The 19,817-nt window shown below is 41.7% G+C and overlaps 1 protein-coding gene across 2 annotated transcripts in view; it reads right to left on the bottom strand.

Moving 5' to 3' along the window:
• KATNAL2 (katanin catalytic subunit A1 like 2) overlaps positions 1 to 19,817 on the bottom strand; it is a 94,890-nt gene that overhangs the window by 20,843 nt on the left and 54,230 nt on the right. The window contains exons 12-16 of one of the 2 annotated variants that reach the window (XM_060173830.1): positions 19,310 to 19,401; positions 16,857 to 16,967; positions 5,320 to 5,482; positions 4,091 to 4,193; positions 3,321 to 3,579 (exon numbers count right to left, since the gene is read on the bottom strand). In XM_060173830.1, the coding sequence (XP_060029813.1) occupies positions 3,440 to 3,579; positions 4,091 to 4,193; positions 5,320 to 5,482; positions 16,857 to 16,967; positions 19,310 to 19,401 (609 nt within the window). In that variant the 3' untranslated portion in view covers positions 3,321 to 3,439. Of the gene's footprint in view, positions 1 to 3,320; positions 3,580 to 4,090; positions 4,194 to 5,319; positions 5,483 to 16,856; positions 16,968 to 19,309; positions 19,402 to 19,817 lie in introns of those variants that run through there. The other variant, XM_060173829.1, reaches the window with a different exon arrangement.

Raw genomic sequence — 19,817 nt, 5'->3', positions numbered from 1 at the left:
AGAGGAGGGGAAGACAGAGAGGGGGAGAGAAAGACACCTGCAGACCTGCTTCACCGCCTGTGAAGCGACTCCCCTGCAGCTGGGGAGCCGGGGGCTAGAACCGGGATCCTTACGCCAGTCCTTGTGCTTTGTGCCACATGCGCTTAACCCACTGCGCCACCGCCCGACCCCTGGGCCTAGACTTCTAATAGACTTCTTTCTCCACCATCGCTGGTCACTTCCAATGGAAATATCATCGTAAGCCTTCTTGTGGGCCTCTGCAGGACCTCGTCCTCACTATAAAGCAGCAATGGTAGGGACTGCCCCACTTTTCAAAGGGAGACTGGGTCAGCCTACTCTGACACTCAAGGAAGACTGTCCTGAAGTGAGTGCAGCCTAGAATGTCCCCAGCTGTGACTATAGACTGTGAGCTCAGACTGACAGGGACTTGTAGGTTACACAGGCTCCTATGCTAAATATGAATATATATGGACCCTACGTCAGATGGATGGAGTAAATAGTTAACGGTATTTATATGCTTTCCTCATATTTGGGAGTGACTCTTTGCCCTAATCCAGCTTTCTACTCCTATTCTCAACTCTGACACTATTTTCCTAGATAATATTTTTAGTCTACCTTCATGTTAGCTATGAAGCTCAAGAAAAAATTACTAAAGTCATGGGCCCCTTTGAACATACCTTAAATAGATTTCCTAGCCTCTTTCTGCCCTAAAATCTCTAATCTCACCTGCTCTGTTCTACTTTTTAGGTTTCTATTTATTAAAAATTTTGTCCTGCTTTATGTCTTACTGCCTTTCAACCACCAAGTTGCAGATGTTACTATGATTCCATCCTGACCTCCCTGGGCTGATGACCTCACCAATGTGTCCCAGAGTCTCAACTCCCCAGAGCCCTATCCCACTAGGGAAAGATAGAAACAGGCTGGGAGTATGGGTCAACCTGCTAATGCCCATGTCCAGCAGACAAGCAATTACAGAAGCCAGACCTTCAACCTTCTGTGCCTCATAAAAATTTTCGGCCCATACTCCCAGAGGGGTTAGTGTTAGGGGGAGATGGACAGACAGCTCTGAACTCCAATTCCATCAGGACCCAGAAGAGAGAAGAGGTAAAAAGGAAGGCCATTCAGAAGTAGCAATGGGTGTAGGTGTGACTTAGGAAGGAAGAGAAGGCAGGACCATAGAAAATGGGCAAATACGTATAACTATAATTTTGGAAATAACAGTCAACCCATATTTGTGACCTTGGGAGAAATATTGCAGTTTCCAATGGAGGGAATGGGGACACAGAACTCTGGTGCTGAGAACGGTATGGAGTTATACTCCTGTTATCTCATAATTTTGTAAATCAATATTAAATCACTAATAAAATTTTAAAAATACATTGCTACAGCACATCTATCCGTAGGGTGTCTCCTCTGGACTGCCCCATTTACCTGGTCATCCTTAAGTATATTTAGAGTATAAACATACCTACTTTCTAACATTACGACATTAAGACAGTTAAGGCTCTATCCCATCGAGAGTTTATTAAGTCAGAAAGGATGGCAGTAGCCACAGGAAATGGATTAACAGCCACAAGAAATAATCACTGACAACTGACAAGTATGGAATGCAGGTGTTGAAAATGAAGTAGAGCAGCAGTCAGGCCATCAAGTGTAGAGACTTACATGTCTGGGTATCTCTGTGCTGTGCAGTATAGTTAGAACTAATGCTTATGAAGAAGTTTAAGTTTAGGGGGCCAGGTGGTAGTGCAGCAGGTTAAGCACACATGACACGAAGCACAATGACCAGGAGGCAAAAAAAAAAAAAATCAAGTTTAGCATTAAGAAAAATACCTTTTGGGGGTCGGGCGGTGGCGCAGTGGGTTAAGCGCCTGTGGCGCAAAGCGCAGGGACCGGCGTAAGGATCCCGGTTCGAGCCCCCGGCTCCCCACCTGCAGGGGAGTCGCTTCACAGGCGGTGAAGCAGGTCTGCAGGTGTCTATCTTTCTCTCCCCTTCTCTGTCTTCCCCTCCTCTCTCCATTTCTCTCTGACCTATCCAACAACGAATTGCGTCAACAAGGGCAATGATAATAACCACAACGAAGCTACAACAAGGGCAACAAAAAGGGGGAAAAAAATGGCCTCCAGGAGCGGTGGATTCATGGTGCAGGCACCGAGCCCAGCAATAACCCTGGAGGAGGAAAAAAAAAAAAAAAAAAAAAAAAAAAGAAAAATACCTTTTGTTTTAAAAAGTTTTTTATAAGTAATCTTTTCCAGCTGACTACATTTTCCATGACATGACAAATATATGCTCTAAATAATACCTCAGATGCTGTTTTAGTTTGAAAGGGCAAAGCCCTTTGGAAGATGTCTAACTATTCAAAACGTCTCTTCCTGGAAAGTTTTCCTTCCAGCAGAGTCTGCCTGGCAAGGATGAAGAAACCAGAAAATAAAAAGAATGCGACTTACCAAATAGGTAAGTCCTAATTCTGGAGAAGAAGAGCATTACTTAGTGAAAACCTTTCATTTTTATCAGGAGTAAAAAAACAGAACTTCTTTCTTCTCTGACATACTTTGCAATATATGACTTTGCTTTCATGTGTTTGTGTGTCATGCATTGTGTGTTAGTGTGAAATTCCACGAAAAGCATTTCTAAAAGAAAAAAGGATCAGGTGTCTCAGGTTGTACATATCTAAAGGAGCTACATAGGAAGACTCGGGTTGATTCTGGAAGCCCAGGTGCCTATCCTAAGATTTGGGTCCAGCCAGAATCTGTGGCAATGGGAAGAGAAAGAGCACATGGGATGTGAGATGTCAACAGTCCAAAAGACTCAAACAAGTAGCTACTGGTGGTGGTAAGTACCACTGCTCTCTAGATTCAAAATAGTCAACTCAGGATGGATTACTGTCATTTCTGAGTGGAACTTAATTTGGTAAGGACGTGCTGCTGATAAAACTGGTTGAACCCAGACTTGGGAAAGCTGACTCATGAGATTCAAAATGCAGTTGAGAATGAGAAGCAGACCCTGTATTTTCTCCCCTACTTCCATTTTCAGTCCACCTTTGAACTGCCATTTGGCCAGATGACTTGTCAAACTGTTTCTAATTGCTTCCTGTCACTCAAAACCACCCTGTGCAGCTCCATCTCCTTCTTCAAAATGACAATGCAAGTTCATAGACAAGGAATACAACATGTTAGGGAGTCTCTGAAACAAGCCTCCCAGTGCATGAGCACTAGCTATCTGGCACCTCCCTGTCATGGAAACCTTCAGTAGGTTGTTGGCATCGAGCATGAAAACATCTTAGATTTCCAAAATGACACAGCCATCCAAAATAGCAGAGTCTTTAGGGATAATTTTATCTTTTCTATTTCAAACATTATGCTTGTCACTCATTTAACTAATAAACCAGGACGGAGGTCTCTAGGTTGTCTCTGTGATCAGGTGGAGGGACATGCGCCTTTAGACAGATTCAAACTCTCTCTGCCAGGCTGAATATCTCTGAGTCAGGTTCTTTGCTGAAGGCTTGGTATGAGCCAGCACATCCAAAAAGTCGGCAGTGGTCACTGTATCCAGCCGGATTCCAGGTAAATGGCTGCTCTCTAGGTAAAAACACAACAGCAATAGCACAATAATCAACCTCCTGGTGATCAATGCTCTTGAAATGCTAATAGACCTTCTTTCAAGATAATGCATAATGCAGTATTCTTAATGGTTAATGCAGAGAAAGACAAAGCTTAAAGAGGGATAGGGGGGAAAGTTCTTTAATGTATAACTCAGCCCCTGAAACTCAGACAAAAAAAAAAAAGGTAATTTCAATGTATCATTATCCAAGTATTATTTAATATTTATACATTGTCTCAAGTGGATCCAGTCCAGCATCATAGTATGCCAGAGAAATAAGAGTTCTAGCTCCAAGGAATTTATCATCTGGTGGCAAGGTTGATCTAAAACAGAGGAGGAATGAGTTGAGTGCAGCAGCTACAAATGGGCCAGTTTGTACAAGTGGAAAGAGCCCCAAGAACAGGAGCGAGGCTCCATCTGCTGGTCAAAGTGGGATTTTCATGTACAAGTTTCTCTCCCAGAGCCCCTTGGCTGTGATCCCACCCATACCTGAGTGGTGGTTTTCAAGTTCATTGAAGATTTTCCTCACCGGTCGCATGGCTGCTTCCCTGCAAACTAACTTAATATCTGAGCCTGAGTAACCTTCCGTCTCCTGTAACAGCCACAAAGCCAACAGTCAGTCAGCAGGTAGGTGGTGGTTAAGTGCTTATATTCAGACTAGTTATCTGGGCCTCTGTTATAGAACCTCTAGGTTCTATAATAATTTGCTACAAATATTATACACAGATTCCCAAATAATGCTTAGGAGAAGAGGGATTGCTAAGAAGTTAGCTTAACCCAAGAAACCAGGTACTAAACAGCTCCGCACACCATCCACATGTATTGCCAGATGCCCTCTAGCATCTGAGTCAGCCTGAGCTTCCAACACCTTCAAATCTGGCAGACATGTTTGTTCTTGTAAATGAGATAACACCTACCACGTTGAGGAAACCTTGGGGAATATCAAGTTCAAGTGTCCACTCAGGAGACTTACAACAATGGGGGTGATAGATACACATCTTGGAGCTCTTCCACTCAGGGAGGTTTTCATTTAAGAATCATAGTAATGCTTTGCAATATATCCACTACCCATTTTACAAAAGAAGCAGTGGAGTCTCTGAGATTTAAGAGACTTCTCTGAGGCAGCATAGCTAACAGGCCACAGGGCCAGGATTGACCTTAGGTTCTTTATGTCTAAATCCAACTCAATTTCTATTACATCTCACTGTCTCTCCCTACTGAAGTGTTTCTGTATGACAAAGAGCTCGTGGATGAAGAAGTCCACCACACTGCTGGGGCAGCCTGGGCCTTTTCCTTTTTTATTTATTTATGTATTTATTTATTTATTTATTTTAATTTTAAAAAATAATTATTTATTTATTATCCCTTTTGTTGCCCTTACTGTTTTGTTACTGTAGTTATTATTGTTGTTGTTACTGATGTCATTGTTGTTGGATAGGACAGAGAGAAATGGAGAGAGGAGGGGAAGACAGAGAGGGGGAGAGAAAGATAGACACTTGCAGACCTGTTTTACTGCCTGTGAAGTGACTCCCCTGCAGGTGGGGAGCTGGGGGCTCAAACCGGGATCCTTATGCCGGTCCTTGCGCTTTGTGCCACGTGTACTTAACCTGCTGTGCTACCGCCCGACTCCCAGCTGAGGCCTTTTCTATGTGACTCTAGGAAGAGACCCCAAAGAGCTCAAGAGAAGACTGCTATGAGGTGGATTCAGGGCCACTCACCTGGCTCAGCAGCCCGTACTCCAGCTCTGTGCGCAGCTCCAGGGCTGTGCTCTCACTCACAGGGGGCAGCCAGTGGTGGATCATGGCCTGTCTGGCCTCCTGGCTGGGGAGGTCCACCAGAATCCTCTTCTCCAGGCGGCGCAGCATGGCACAGTCCAGCTCCCTGAAATGACACAGGGTAGTGAACTCCCTTCTCAAGCAACATCCTCCTGCAACTACATTTAGAGAACAGTTCTTCAGTGTAGGAAGCAATTCTCCACCCCAACTGTCACTCTATACTGATACCCTGGTAAACAGATAATACACTTACTTCTTATAGTTTGCTACAAATGATTGGTTAAAAATACATATATCTGCTTCCCCAGAGCCCCACCCTACTAGGGAAAGAGAGAGGCAGACTGGGAGTATGGATCGACCTGTCAACGCCCATGTTCAGCGAGGAAGCAATTAGAGAAGCCAGACCTTCCACCTTCTGCATCCCACAATGACCTTGGGTCCATACTCCCAGAGGGATAAAGAATAGGAAAGCTATCAGGGGAGGGGATGGGATATGGAGATCGGGTGGTGGGAATTGTGTGGAACTGTACCCCTCTTTTCCTATGGTTTTGTTAATGTCTTCTTTCTTAAATAAAAAAAAAAATTAAAAAATTAAAAAAATATATATATATCCTGAGGAGCTGGGTGGTGCCTCAGCTGGTTGAGAGCAATCATTACCACTCACAAGGGCCCAGGTTCAAGTCCCTGGTCCCCACCTGCAGGGAGGAAGCTGTGGAAGCAGTGCTGCAGGTGTCCAACAACAGGAAAGTACTGGAGGACCAAAGGGAGAGAGCAGACCAAACTACAAGCCCACAGGCGCTCCAGGAAAAAGAAGTTTTGACATTAAAAGAGAAAAAAAAAACCTCTCTAGAATGATGAGGCGAGGTCCCAGGGTTCTCCTGTAGCTACTGAGTGCAGAGGACCGTCCATTCAAATTAGAGCTTTTGAGAAGAGGACTCCTTATGCTGGTCCTTGCACTTCACCTCACATGCGCTTAACCCTCTACGCTACCGCCCGACTCCCGAGGAGAGGACTCCAAGAGGGAGAGATTGATAGACCATCAGATATGTCTGCACTAATCTTGAGCTGATTTCGACAGCAGAAAAGTGTGGCTAAATTAGTGCGAGCACAGGGTCAAGTTGTTGGGAGGGAGGGCAAAGAAGAGAAAGAAAAGGGAGCCCTAGAAATAAAATTAAAACCATCAGACTCACATTTCAGTAATGCAGTTCAGTTCAGTTCAGTTCAGCAAGTATTTAGTGCCTATCAAGTATTTTTTTGCTGCTAAATCTTCAATACACAAAAGTAAGAGCAACAAACTGCGGCTTATAAACAAGTAAAGGCAGCAAGGGAGGTTTTGACCTGGTCTGCAGGAATGTTGGCCCCGCACACATCAAAGATACGTGATTTCACTCAGACTGAAACCAGGAAGGAAGCAAGAAAAAGCAGAAGACATGGCAGGACTAAGGATGATGACCTTACTTCTTCCAGGGTCTTTCCTTGGACCAGCTTTCCCTCCTGACAAAGCAGGGTACTACAGAAGGGAGGGTTTTTTTTTTAATTATTATTCACTTTATTGGGAGAAATCATCATGTATATAGTCTGTGATTTCCCCACGATAGGTGAAGGGTTCTTTTGTAGGGGCAGCATCTCCGTATCTTCCCATCATCCCATCCAGAGTGACTCCTCATCCAAAAGAAGCCCTGGTCCCCAGAACACCAGAGGGAAATGGGACCTGGCAGAGGGACAGTGGGAAGATTTACATATTTGTTCAGGATATAGTTGATAGGTATTGCTCACTTTCAAGAAATACTGAAACATATACAAATAATTTTTATAATGAATATGTATTACTGCCTTGAATGGCCCAAAGAGAAAAACTATTTTTCTCTTGGGGAAAGAAGAAAACACCACAGAAGGAAACACAAGCAACAAATGGTTGTATTTTATAATTTAGTTGGTTTTAAAATGCAGTTCAGGGGCCAGGTGGTGGTGCACCTGGTTGAGCGCACATGTTGCAATATACAAGGACCCAGGTTGGAACCCCCAGCCCCCACCTACAGGGGGAAAGCTTTGCAAGAGGTAAAGCAGTGCTACAGGTGTCTATGTGTCTCTCTATCTCTCTATATGTCTCCCCCCTCCCTCTCAATCGCTGGCTGTCTCTGTTCAATAAATAAATATTTTTTTAAAAAATTTTTAAATGCAATTTACATATCAACCTGAGAGTGTCCTGTTAAAAAAAAATGATGTAACAATAGGTCAGATTGAGAAAAATTTAAGTCTAATAGAACAGGACAACCTGAGTTAGGTATTAATGGGGCAAAAACAAGTTATTCCTAGTGACCATCCCTTCCCCCTCAGTCAAGTGCTTGTCCAATTGTTCCATTATACCTACAAAATACTACACCACACCCTTCTTGCCTAGTTGCTTCAAAATTACCCATCTAACACATGTGGAAGACCATGGCCTTAGTATTATTGCAGGTAAGAGGGAAGTCTTGTATGGAGTGAAACAACTGCAAGCAAAACTGCGTATCACAAAAGCACAAGCATATCACAAAAGATTTGAAATGGAGACTTCTGGAGGTATGACTATGGAGTAGGAGCCATCTCAGACTGCTTTCCTGACACACTAAAAAATAAAAATAAAATAAAAACTTACCTGAAAAATTAACAAACTACAACCAGGAATTCTTCAGAAATTTGCTAAGCCATAGCCACAAAGTTGTAAATAGTACGATGATTTTTATCCTCCCTCACTGGGCAGACACCAACCTCACCAATGTATCCCAGAACCTCACTTTTCCAGAGCCCTATCCCACTAAGGAAAGACAGAAACAAGCTGGGAGTATGGATCAACCTGCCAACACCTGTGTCCAGCGGACAAGCAATTACAGAAGCCAGACTTTCCACCTTCTGCGCCCCATAAAAATTTTTGCTCCTACTCCCAGAGGAGTAAATGTTAGGGGAAGATGGCTAGATGGTTCTGAACTCCAATTCTATTAGGACCCAGTGAGAGAAGAGGTAAAAAGGAAGGCCATTCAGAAGTAGCAATGCATATAGGTGTGACTTAGGAAGGAAGAGGAAGCAGGACAAAAAGATGGGCAAAAATGTATAAATATAGATAGATAGTTATAGAAATAATAGTCTGTAATATCTGTAATTTTGGAAGAATTAACACTGACTCCAGTGGAGGGAATTCTGGTGGAGGGAACAGTGTTGAATTATACCCCTTTTACCTTATAATATTGTAAATCAATGTTAACTCATTAATATATATATATGATTTTAAAACCAATGAGCATGAGATTGCAAGGAAAGGTGCAATCATCAGATCAGTATGAATTCATGCAAACCTCCATTTCCACAAAAGATATTTAAATAAAACTTTATTCTTGTGCAATGTTCCTTAGAGAAAGGATTCCAGGGCCAAGTCATGTGTGTATGGCAGATACTGCTTTCTCATGTCGTAACACGTGGAGAGTCCTAACACACAATGGTATCTATCTAAAAGACAATGAGAAATCAATTTGTCTTTAACTCAGTAGGTCCTGAGCTGATTAGGTTACTGGAAATATTATTTATTTATTTATTTATTTGGAGTATAGTTTCTCACCACTCCTTTCACCAAGGGTCTGTGTTCCCACCCCCATCTCCAATTACTGGAAATTTTTAAATGTATTTTTAGGGTTAAAGCCAATAATGCTTATTGACTTGTGGCAGACCACTCTTAGAGACAGCTGACCTAAAGAGTAATGACAGTCAGGGCGTAAGGTCCTAAGATAAAACTTTAGAGAACATAGCTTCTGGAGACCTAGGAAAGGCATGGATTTATGGTGGAAAGAACTGGGGATATGTTTGCTTATTTCTTCAATCACATGCATAGACTGGTACAAAAAAGAAAATCACACCAGAGAGGTGAGCTTTCATATAAGAAGTCAGTTTACATATAAGTTGCACATTCCCAGGGTGGAGATATAGCATAATGGTTATGCAAACAGACTCTCATGTCTGAGGCTCCGAGGTCCCAGGTTCAATTCCCCATAACCCACACACCCCCATAAACCAGAGTTGAGCAGTGCTCTGGCAAAAAAAAAACAAAACCAAGCATGTAAGTCACACATTCCCCATGCTATGGTCTCTTGAATCTTATGCTTTCTTCTAAATATTAAACTTATTTTATTTTGGGAGGATGCAGCTTGTAAACATAGTTTGGCCATATTGAGTGTCTAATTTTTAAGAGGGACAATAACATTTCCAGACCTTTTGAAATTATGAAGGGAAAGATGAATTCCAATGTGCCTCACACATACAATTTTTATACCTTATTTATACGAACTACCACTGACTTAAATAGACATCTAAAGATGGTATTTGCCTTAATGGCCCTGTTCAGTATTTTGTTTCCCTCTGGACTCCTAGATATGAGTTTGTGAACACTCAACAATCAAAGCGGGTCAAATTAGCCCTAATTGTGCTTGCTAAACACTTTTTACATGGCTATTACTTTAAGTGATAAAATTAAAGATGAAATATTTGTTATGCTTCTTGTTGCTTATTTACATATCAAATGTCACAGTTAAGTATCATTTCTCACCTCTCTTGTCCTCATATGATGCTTCAGACCATGAAAGATGTTCCTCAGAGGAAAACACTGAATCTCACTGCTGAGGAAGGAGAAAATAACTGCCCCTTTGAGACACAGTGAATTTGTCCAGGGAAAATGATCAATGAACAAGCAGTAAAGGATAGCCTAGTGCCCTGAAAGACACTGGTGATGAGAGCTACTACCAAGCAGCCACTAAAAACTTCACAGGCGGTGAAGCAGGTCTGCAGGTGTCTATCTATCTCTCCTCCTCTGTCTTCCCCTCCTCTCTCCATTTCTCTCTGTCCTATCTAACAACGACAACATCAATAATAACAACAATAATAACTACAACAACAATAAAAACAAGGGCAACAAAAGGGAAAATAAATAAATAAACATAAAATAAATCAACTTTATTTGGGGCCTGGTGGTGGTGCACCTGGTGGAGTGCAGTGTTACAATTTGCAGGGACCCAGGTTCAAGCTCCTGGTCCCACTGCAGGGGGAAAGCTTTGCAGTGGTGAAGCAGTGTTGCAGGTGTCTGTCTTTCTCTGCATCTCCTCTCTCTTTCTTGATTTCTGGCCGTCTCTATCAAATAAATAAAGATAGTAAAGAAAAAAAAACTGAAGTATATTTTAACACCATACCCACCACCAAAAGTCTGTGTCCTTACATCCACACCCCTATAATGGACCTGAAAATCTACTCTTCCCTGTTTACTTTATCAACTTATAATTTTCTAAATCACTATTTATTCAATATGTCAGGGGAAAAATAGATTGAATGTCCCGAGTTGTTTCAATGCCTTGATTTCAGTTATGAGTATATATTCCTTTAGTCTGACCACTTAATGTTTTGAATTGGTAAACTGAATTCTGACACTGGGCTTAAATTGTTATTGCATTTCTAACAATGACATTTTTTTTCAAATACTAAATTACCTACAACCTTAGAACAAGTAGATCAGAATCAACTGGTACTGTCAGTATCTAACATACAGTTATTTATAACATAAATCATGGTGAGGTCATGTGTGGTACAATAAACACTAACCGTGGAATTTTCAAAGTAAACCAAACCCCCAAATAACTTCGTTATAAGAATAATTATCCATTGCTTTCTTCAACTCTAAGACAGAAAGGAACCTTTCCTTTAAAATCCATATTTCTTGGGGCCTGGTGATGGCACACCTGGTTAGGTGCACACATTACAGTGTGCAAGGACCCGGGTTCAATCCCCTGGTCCCCACATGCAGAGGGAAAGTTTCACAAGTGGTGAAGCAGGGCTGCAGGTGTCTCTCTGTCTCTCCCACTCTCTCCCTCCCCCTCCCTTCCTAATTTCTCTCTGTCTCTATTCAGTTATAAATAAATAAAGATATTTTAAAAATCCATATTTCTCCCAGTCCTGGAACCTCTGGCACTTTGTATATCTTGATGCTTCTCCTCTTGATCCCCTACCCTGTGCTACCCCTCTGCCGACCTCAACTAAATCAATGCAGCCGGTGCTACCACACCATGTTTCACTTCAGACTGTATTCAGAGATGCCAAGCCTGAGATGTCAACCCTCCCACTCCAATAATCTGCTGAGACCTTTCCTAAAACATGGGATTACCTAATTCCATTTCAAATGTCACACTCCCTAACAATGTTACAGATCCTGAATATAGACGAAGGCCTAAGAAACAGGGCACATGTGCACACGTATCCATAAGTTAGGGGAAACTATATACCTCAAAGCCAAAATGCTCAATAGTCTGTTATGATTAGACTGAGAATTAATAAGCTCAGCAAGCAAGTAGAAAGACCTAAAGAAGACACCATAAAGTGTCTAATCAAATACTTGCTACTTAGTCCTAGACACCCTCCTCTCCTACCCCTACTTCATTTCCCTCAATCACTTTATCTACTCAATTAAGATATTTTAAAAATCCATATTTCTCCCACTTTATCTACTCAATTAACTACACAAAATAAAATAAGTAAAAGATATATATTTTTTATATTTTATTTACTTATTAGTGAGAAACACTGGAGGAGAGAGAAAGAGTCAGACATCACTCTGGCACATGTGCTGCCGGGGATTGAACTCAAGACCTCATGCTTGAGATTCTGATGCTTTATCCACTGTGCCACCTCCCGGGCCACTTTTTGACAATCACAGGATTAATGTTACTCCCTTGATAATCTTTAGAAGAAATATTGTATACAATTGGCCAAGAGATATACTGGCAAAAGTATATATCAATCATCTAAAGGATAATTATTGTCCTCTGTGACAAACTCTATTAAAATCATCAAACAAGTAAAACGCACTAAAACTTAAGGTTAACTTAATCCCACTTAAACCCTGGGTCTATTCCCTTCCTAACTTGAGGCCAAACCCCATAAACCCAATAGTGGCTTGGATACAAGTGTCACTAAATGATTTAACAACTGGGAGAAAGTCTAACCTCGCCAGATAAAAGAAAGAAATACAAACGCTGGATAAGGGAAAGAGACTGGCTCACATTAATGATGGCCTTTTTGGTCAATACCAGGTCACCTCATCATCTGGGACTCTAGTCAGGGAATCCTTGGATTCCCACATAGATATAATGGGACTAGACATCTGATAGATCCCTCCTCCACTATCAGTGGTTACTTCCAATAGGAACATCATCATAAGCCCTCTTGTGGGCTTCTCCAAGACATTGCCCTCACTGTATAGCAGCAATGGCAAGGACTGCCCCACTTTCTGAAGGGAGACTGGGTCAGCCTAGTCTGCCACTCAAGGAAGACTGGTCCTAAAATGAGTGCAGCCTAGAATGTTCCTAACTGGGAGTCAGGCAGTAGCACAGCGGATTACCCGCAGGTGGCGCAAAGCCCAGGCTCCTCACCTGTGCAGGGGAGTCGCTTCACAGGCAGTGAAGCAGGTCTGCAGGTGTCTATCTTTCTCTCCCCCTCTCTGTCTTCCCTTCCTCTCTCCATTTCTCTCTGTCCTATCCAACAACAATGACATCAATAACAACAATAATAACTACAACAATAAAACAACATGGGCAACAAAAGGAAATAAATATTTTTTAAAAAAAGAAAGAAAGAATGTTCCTAGCTGTGACCATGGACTGCGAGCTCAGACTGATAGGGATGCAAAGGTTGCACAGGCTCAAAAAAAAAAGAAAAGGTTACACAGGCTCCTGTGCTAACTATGAATATATATGGACCCTAAGTCAAATTGACAGGATAAACAGTTAGTTGGATTTATATATTTTCTTCCAGTTTGGGAGCTACTCTTTGACCTAATTCCACTTTTTAGCCCTATTCTCAACTTTAACACCAAATAAAATATTGTCCCAGACAATATTTTAGTCCACCTTCATGTTAGCTATCAGGCTTAGGCAAAAATTAGTAAAATTCAGGAGTCCAGCAGTTGCGCAGCGGGTTAAGCGTACGTGGCACAAAGCGCAAGGACCGGTTAGGATCCCGGGCTCCCTACCTGCAGGGGAGTCGCTTCACAGGCAGTGAAGCAGGTCTGCAGGTGTCTCTCTGTCTCGCTTCCTCTCTGTCTCCCCCTTCTCTTTCAATTTCTCTCTGTCTCTACCCAATAACAAATAAATACAATTTTTAAAAAATTTTTAAAGATAAAAAAATAAATTAGTAAAACTCATGGGCCCCCTGGAACATATCTAAAATAGACTTCCTTGTTCTGTTAAGGCATAACTGGCATAATAAAAACCCATCCATTTGAAATGTACAATTCTATAGTTTTAACTATAAATATATGGCTATACAATCATTACTATAATAAACTTTAGAATATTTTCTTTACCCTTCCAAAGAAACCTGATACCCATCAGCAATTACCCCTATATCTTACCTCCCCTATATATTAACTAATGTTAATGGTAACATTAGTGAACACTAATTGGTTTTCTGTCTCTTTAGATTCTTCTATTCTTATGAGTGAAATTATTATGGTGACTCTATATTTAATTGTTTCAGGAGCTGTCAAACTCTTCCAAAGTGGCTGTACCACTTTATATTCCCACCAAAAATGAATGAATGTTTCAATTTCACCATATCCTCATTAATATCTGTTATTATTTTTTACTATAGCAATCCTTATAAATCAGAGTGGTGTCTTACACTCTTGATTTACAGTTCCCTGATGACCAATGATATTGACCCATTTGTTATCATTGCAGATGATTAGGGTTCCCACTCATGACTCTAAAAATGAAAGAAAAAAAATTCTGCTTTTCTACAATGAACTACCAATGTATCTCAGTAGAGTACCTAAATAACTATATTGGGTGAGAGAAGTTAGAGTTACTCCAGCTATTGACCAGAAGGAATGATAGCATTACAATTTTAGAGAAATAACTGATTCTGGCAAAGATCATCAGTGAATGAAAGCCATGGATAAGAACTTAACAGTGGAGGATTCAGGCTAACAAAGTTGAGCCCACTGATCAACCCTAGCATCATCACAGGTGACAACAGGGCATTCACATGTTTGGATTGGATATAGTGTGACCTACTCAACAATACCAATGAAACATGTATGCCAAAAGTGTATTGCTCTTAACTCTAATCAATGTAAGTTTTATTCTAGGATAACTATAGGGGTTAAGTAGTGCAGGGGATAAAGTTTTGAACTTTCACGCATGAGATTCTAAATTCAATCCCAAGCACATCACATATGCCAGAGCAATGTGCTGATTCTCTCTGTGTGTCATTAATAAACCAACCTTTTATTTTTTTATTATTTTATACTGTATTATTTTTATATTATATCTGTAGAAGCAAAAAGGAAGGGAATGCAGGAATCAATAGATTGGATAAAATATTAGTTACCAAAACTGGACAAGGGTGGGTTCATCACACATTTTTTTCTTTTCTATAGTGTTTGGATTTCCTTTACAATAAAATGTATTTTAAAATTCAAGCAATGCCCCAGGGCTTGTATGCTTAGAATATACAGGTCTGATGTACAATGTAGCAGTGTGATTTGTGAAATAATCCAAACTTAAAGTGCATGTGCATTTACTATTTGACTTGCTGAGATTCAATGCTTTTGGAAAAAAGGTTCTCTGAGTCATCTGTAGTTTTTGATTGTGTGCTGATTACCTTTTTTAATTTTGGGGGTCTCTTTAGGGCTTAGTTAAAACTGAGTGAAACCATGGCAGCACAAAAACTTCTTCAACCAGGTTTACGGTATTGACTGAGACTGAGTTGGAGGGTTCGCTGCTCCTCAAAAAAAAAAAAAGGATGCCCTGAAGGCATAGCCCCATCCTTAAATACTCAAGAGACGTTATAACCTCCACAGACTCCCCACTGACCCATTTAGTCACTCCCAGACATAAGGATCAGGATCAAATCTGTTTAAAGAGTAGAGATTCTATTTCCAAAGGATATCACATTCATCTTTTTTTATTATTATCTTTATTCACTTTTTGGATATAGACAGCCAGAAATCAAAAGGAAAAAGGGCGATATATAGAGAGTGAAAGCTTCTTGCAGCCCTGCTTCACCACTTGCAAAGCTTTTCCCCGGCAGATGGGGCTGGGGCTCAAACCCAGGTCCCTGCACACTGCAATGTGCACTCAACCAAGTGCGCCACCATCTGGCCCCTCACACTTATCTTTAAACGCTAGTTCTCTGGACTGAAATTTTGTGTATAAATACCTTTGTATTCAAATGTAAAATGTTGATTTAATGTATAGCACATTAGAGAACGTCTTACAAATTTGAAAGGGGAGTAGGAACCAGGTTGATTGTGTGTGTGTGTGTGTGTGTGTGTGTGTGTGTGTGTGTATGGAGAAAGAGAGAGAAGAGAAACCACAGAACCCCTCTACCATTCACAGAGCTCCACCAGTGGCATACAAGATGCCCCCCATATAGTGTTGGGGCTCAAGCCCAGGATGTCACACATAGTAAAGTCTACAGTCTATCAGGTGAACTATCTTCTGGCCCCCTCATGAATATATTTAAAACAGCAGGTTACAATGAACATCATGATTTTTTTTTCTAGTGTTCTTGATGGGAAATTCTGATGATCAGTATACATTTTTTGAATGTGGATATAAAAGAATGAGGCAGGGTGGGTGGCAAGTCCTAACTTAGCTGCAGTTTTGCTGCTGACTTTGAGTGAACTGACCTTCCCTGACTTTGGTCTCTCTCTGCAAATGAGAAAAGTGTCATTGAAAAGCACCTGTCTCTGAGCTTATCTATAGCTCAAAAGAAATATATGCATAAATATAGGAAGAACTATAAAGGAATAAAATTATTTTAATGTACTCTCCAAGTAGATATTATTTTTCCTTTAGTCATGATCTCTTATTTCCCAATTCCACTTCTAGAATTGTTCTTAAACCACACTGGGATACACTTTGAATAAAAGACTCAGAGAGTAGATTATATTTTTAATTAGAGATTATTGAGCTTCCTATTTACTATCAAACATTTAAGAAGATTTTCCTCCTAACTTAAAAAAAGTTTAATTTAGACTGTTAAAATCCAAAATACAATTTCTGGAATATTCATTGCATCCTGAAGATTTTAGTTCTAAACCAAAGCCCTGATCAAGCATGGTAAGTAATTTGACTTTAGGCTCAAAATATCTAACAAAGAAAGTAAAATAAAAAAAAAAAAACCCTCAAATTTCCATTTTAAAATGATGTCAGTGATAGCTCTGTACAATGTGTCTTCTATTAAAGCAGAATTTGTTTTTTGTTTTGCTTTGCTTTATTCTGTTTTTTTATATATATATATAGTGAAGACAGCAAGAATTGAGAACTTGAACAAGAAGGTCTTTAGATTCTTCTTTTATAGCTAGAAACAAACAAGCAAACAATACTTTGTCTGGAGAAGTCAGAATCTCCATCTGAACACAGGAGCTCATGAAAACACATTCACAATATACTCCTCTCTCTTACCACGGCAGGTTAGAGGCAGCCAAGACAAACACCAGGTCTTCTGAACGAGCCAGCCCATCCATCTGCACCAGCAACTCCGTCTTCATCCGAAGGCTTCCTTCATGTTCTCCCCTAGAACAAAGGAAGGAGAGTCTCCAGGAGACAAAGGCTTCATACCCATTACATGAATAGCTTTCACACAGTTCTCATCCACACCTCATTGCTTGGACATACTGAGTGGGGAAAAAAATGCCTTTCTTGGAGCACAGAGTGTTCAACTTCCCATCTCTGCACTGTCACGTAGTTATTCGGCAACTGTGCTCCTTGCTATCTAACTGCCTTTTCCTATGAAAGAAGACAGTCTAACATTATAGTGATATATTTCCTCAGCACTTGCCACAATTCCTAGCCTTTTAGTACAAAATGACCCTGGAAGTCTACAAAACACCTTCCCTTAGTCCCTGGTACCTTGAAGAGTCTAATTTTGGAGTTTAAGTCCCATACAAGATAGTTGATACCCAGTGCAAAACCTGGAGAGCACTTAAAGTGGTGGAAGAGTCTTCAAATTAGCTTGGCTAAAGCTTAGGCCAGCCCAAGGATGGAGATGGGGAAGCAAGTATAAGCGTTTTCAGGAATCATGTTAATTAAGATAGGCCAGAAAGAGAAAGATGGACATGGCATTGCCTCACTCATGGGCAGAACTTGAGAAATAAGAACAGAAAGTAGAAACACAAAGTAGAACTTGGACTGGGTTGGTATCAAAGCAAAGGATTCTGGGGAGGATACCTATCGTGGTGCAATGAGAAATTTTAACCATGTATCAACAACTGTACTTACTATAAGCCATTATCCCCTCCAATAAAAAAATAAAGCAAAGTTAGAAAAAAAAGAAGACAGAAGAGGAGGAGGAGGAGGAGGAGAAGGAGGAAGAGGAGGAGGAGGAGGAGGAGGAGAACTAGGCACCAGCCACAATGATCAGCCAGGTCAGCAAGTGAGGCCCATGTAAAGAGACTGGCAACAAAGGAAGTCTGGGGCTTCCCTGCTGGATGCCTATTCCAGTCAGAGGCAAGAGCTGCTGAGCTTGGGGCTGACCTGCACCCATGATGCCGTGCGAGCCCTCCCATCTCAATCATGGGCATGAATCTCATCCAATGTGGGGACATCTTGATGGCTGTCTTTCCCAGCTAGGCTAATGGTTTTCAATGAGTCAAATTACATTTCACAAACTGAATCTTTGCTTCCTATTCCTATTTATTCTGTCGTAATCATAGACGATTAGAGATCAACACTGCAGCCATGTTGAGATTTCTCAGAGTTCTCTTTGTCAAGAATGGGTACCATGTTGAGTAACCATGAAAAAACAGTGATGATGAGACTAGAAAGGCATTTTTAAAACCATGTACAGAGAGGCGCCAGGTGGTGGTGCACTTGGTTGAGCACATACATTATAGTGCTCAAGGACCTGGGTTTGAGCCCCAGTTCCCCACCTGCAGGGAGGATACTTCATGAGCAGTGAAGCAGGTCTGCAGGTATCTCTCTTTCTCTCTCTTCCTCTCTATTTCCTCCTCCCCTCTCAATTTCTCTCTGTCCTACCAAATAAAGTAGAAGAAAAAAATAATATACACAGAGATGACTCATTAAGTGTGAGGTATGCCCATCCTTTCTTACTGGGACATCAGTGACCACTTTGCAGATAACTTATGTGACAGACTTAAAGTCAGGCATGCTGAGTTATAACCTAGAGTCACGGAGAAGCTGTGGCTTCCTTGGCCTCACACACTGTTTCAAGAACTGCCTCTTGGGACTTGGCCCTTAACAGCACTGCTCCCCACAGGCAGCCCCCCGGCTCTAGAGGAGGTAGTCAGGGCTATTTTGAGCCAGCAGGACTGTTATGGGAGCCTGGGATCATGGGGGCTCAGTGATCTTGAGGCCTGAAAACCACTCTGTGGGAAAGGGAGAAAGTGGATGGCATTTCCTCCGGTTATAAAAACTACTTAAATCAGCTATCCAGTTAACAGGATCTAATTTAAAGATCTTTCCATGTGTCTGCAGAAAATTTGTGGGCTTACTAATAGGCTCATTCTGCTGGCAAATGTCGATGGGCTTCCGACCATCAGACACACTCATATAAGAAGGGAGAAATGAGGACAAAGAGAGAAAAGAAGAGAAGGGAAAGAAAGGGAAGGGAAGGGGACGGGAGGGGAGGGAAGGGCAGAGGAGGGGAGGGGAGGGAAGGGGGAGGGGAAGGGAGGGAAGGGGGAGGGGAAGGGAGGGAAGGGGGAGGGGAAGGGAGGGAAGGAGGGGAGAGGAAAGGGAGGAGAAGAGAGGAGAGGAGAGGAGAGGAGAGGAGAGGAGAGGAGAGGAGAGGAGAGGAGAGGAGAGGAGAGGAGAGGAGAGGAGAGGAGAGGAGAGGAGAGGAGAGGAGAGGAGAGGAGAGGAGAGGAGAGGAGAGGAGAGGAGGCCCTGTCTGTTACCCAGGAGCCATGCCTCTTTGGCTCATCACCGACTCCAGCTCGTCCAGGAAGATAGTGGAGGGGGCATGGTAGCGGGCAAGTTCAAACAACACCTGGGGAGGAGAAAAGCAAGCACATGTTGAAACTCATACTTCCAGAGATTAAAAGCTTACAGTGACTGTGACAGTAAGCGCGGGGGCCACACTGTACTATTTCACAATAGCTTATTTATTTGTTTATTTATTTATTTAGACAAGGAGAGAGAGAGAGAGAGCCAGATCATCTGTTTGGCATATGTGCTACCAGGAACTGAACTCAGGACCTTGTGCTTGAGAATCCAATGCTTTGTTCACCAAGCCCCCTCCCAGACCACTCCCAGTAACTTTATAATCATTACAATTCTTTCTCCCTTGTAACACCCCACAGGGCTGGGTGGCCCCACTGATTCTATGGATCAGTTGATGCAGTTAGGGCCAGAGAGAGATAAGTGGCTAGCTCAAGTTTACTAACCATAAGTGGGAGAGTTTAA

The sequence above is a fragment of the Erinaceus europaeus genome, chromosome 15 (genome assembly GCF_950295315.1).
Source record: "Erinaceus europaeus chromosome 15, mEriEur2.1, whole genome shotgun sequence".
Taxonomy (NCBI): Eukaryota; Metazoa; Chordata; class Mammalia; order Eulipotyphla; family Erinaceidae; genus Erinaceus; species Erinaceus europaeus.
This window is presented reverse-complemented; position numbering and strand designations above follow the sequence as displayed.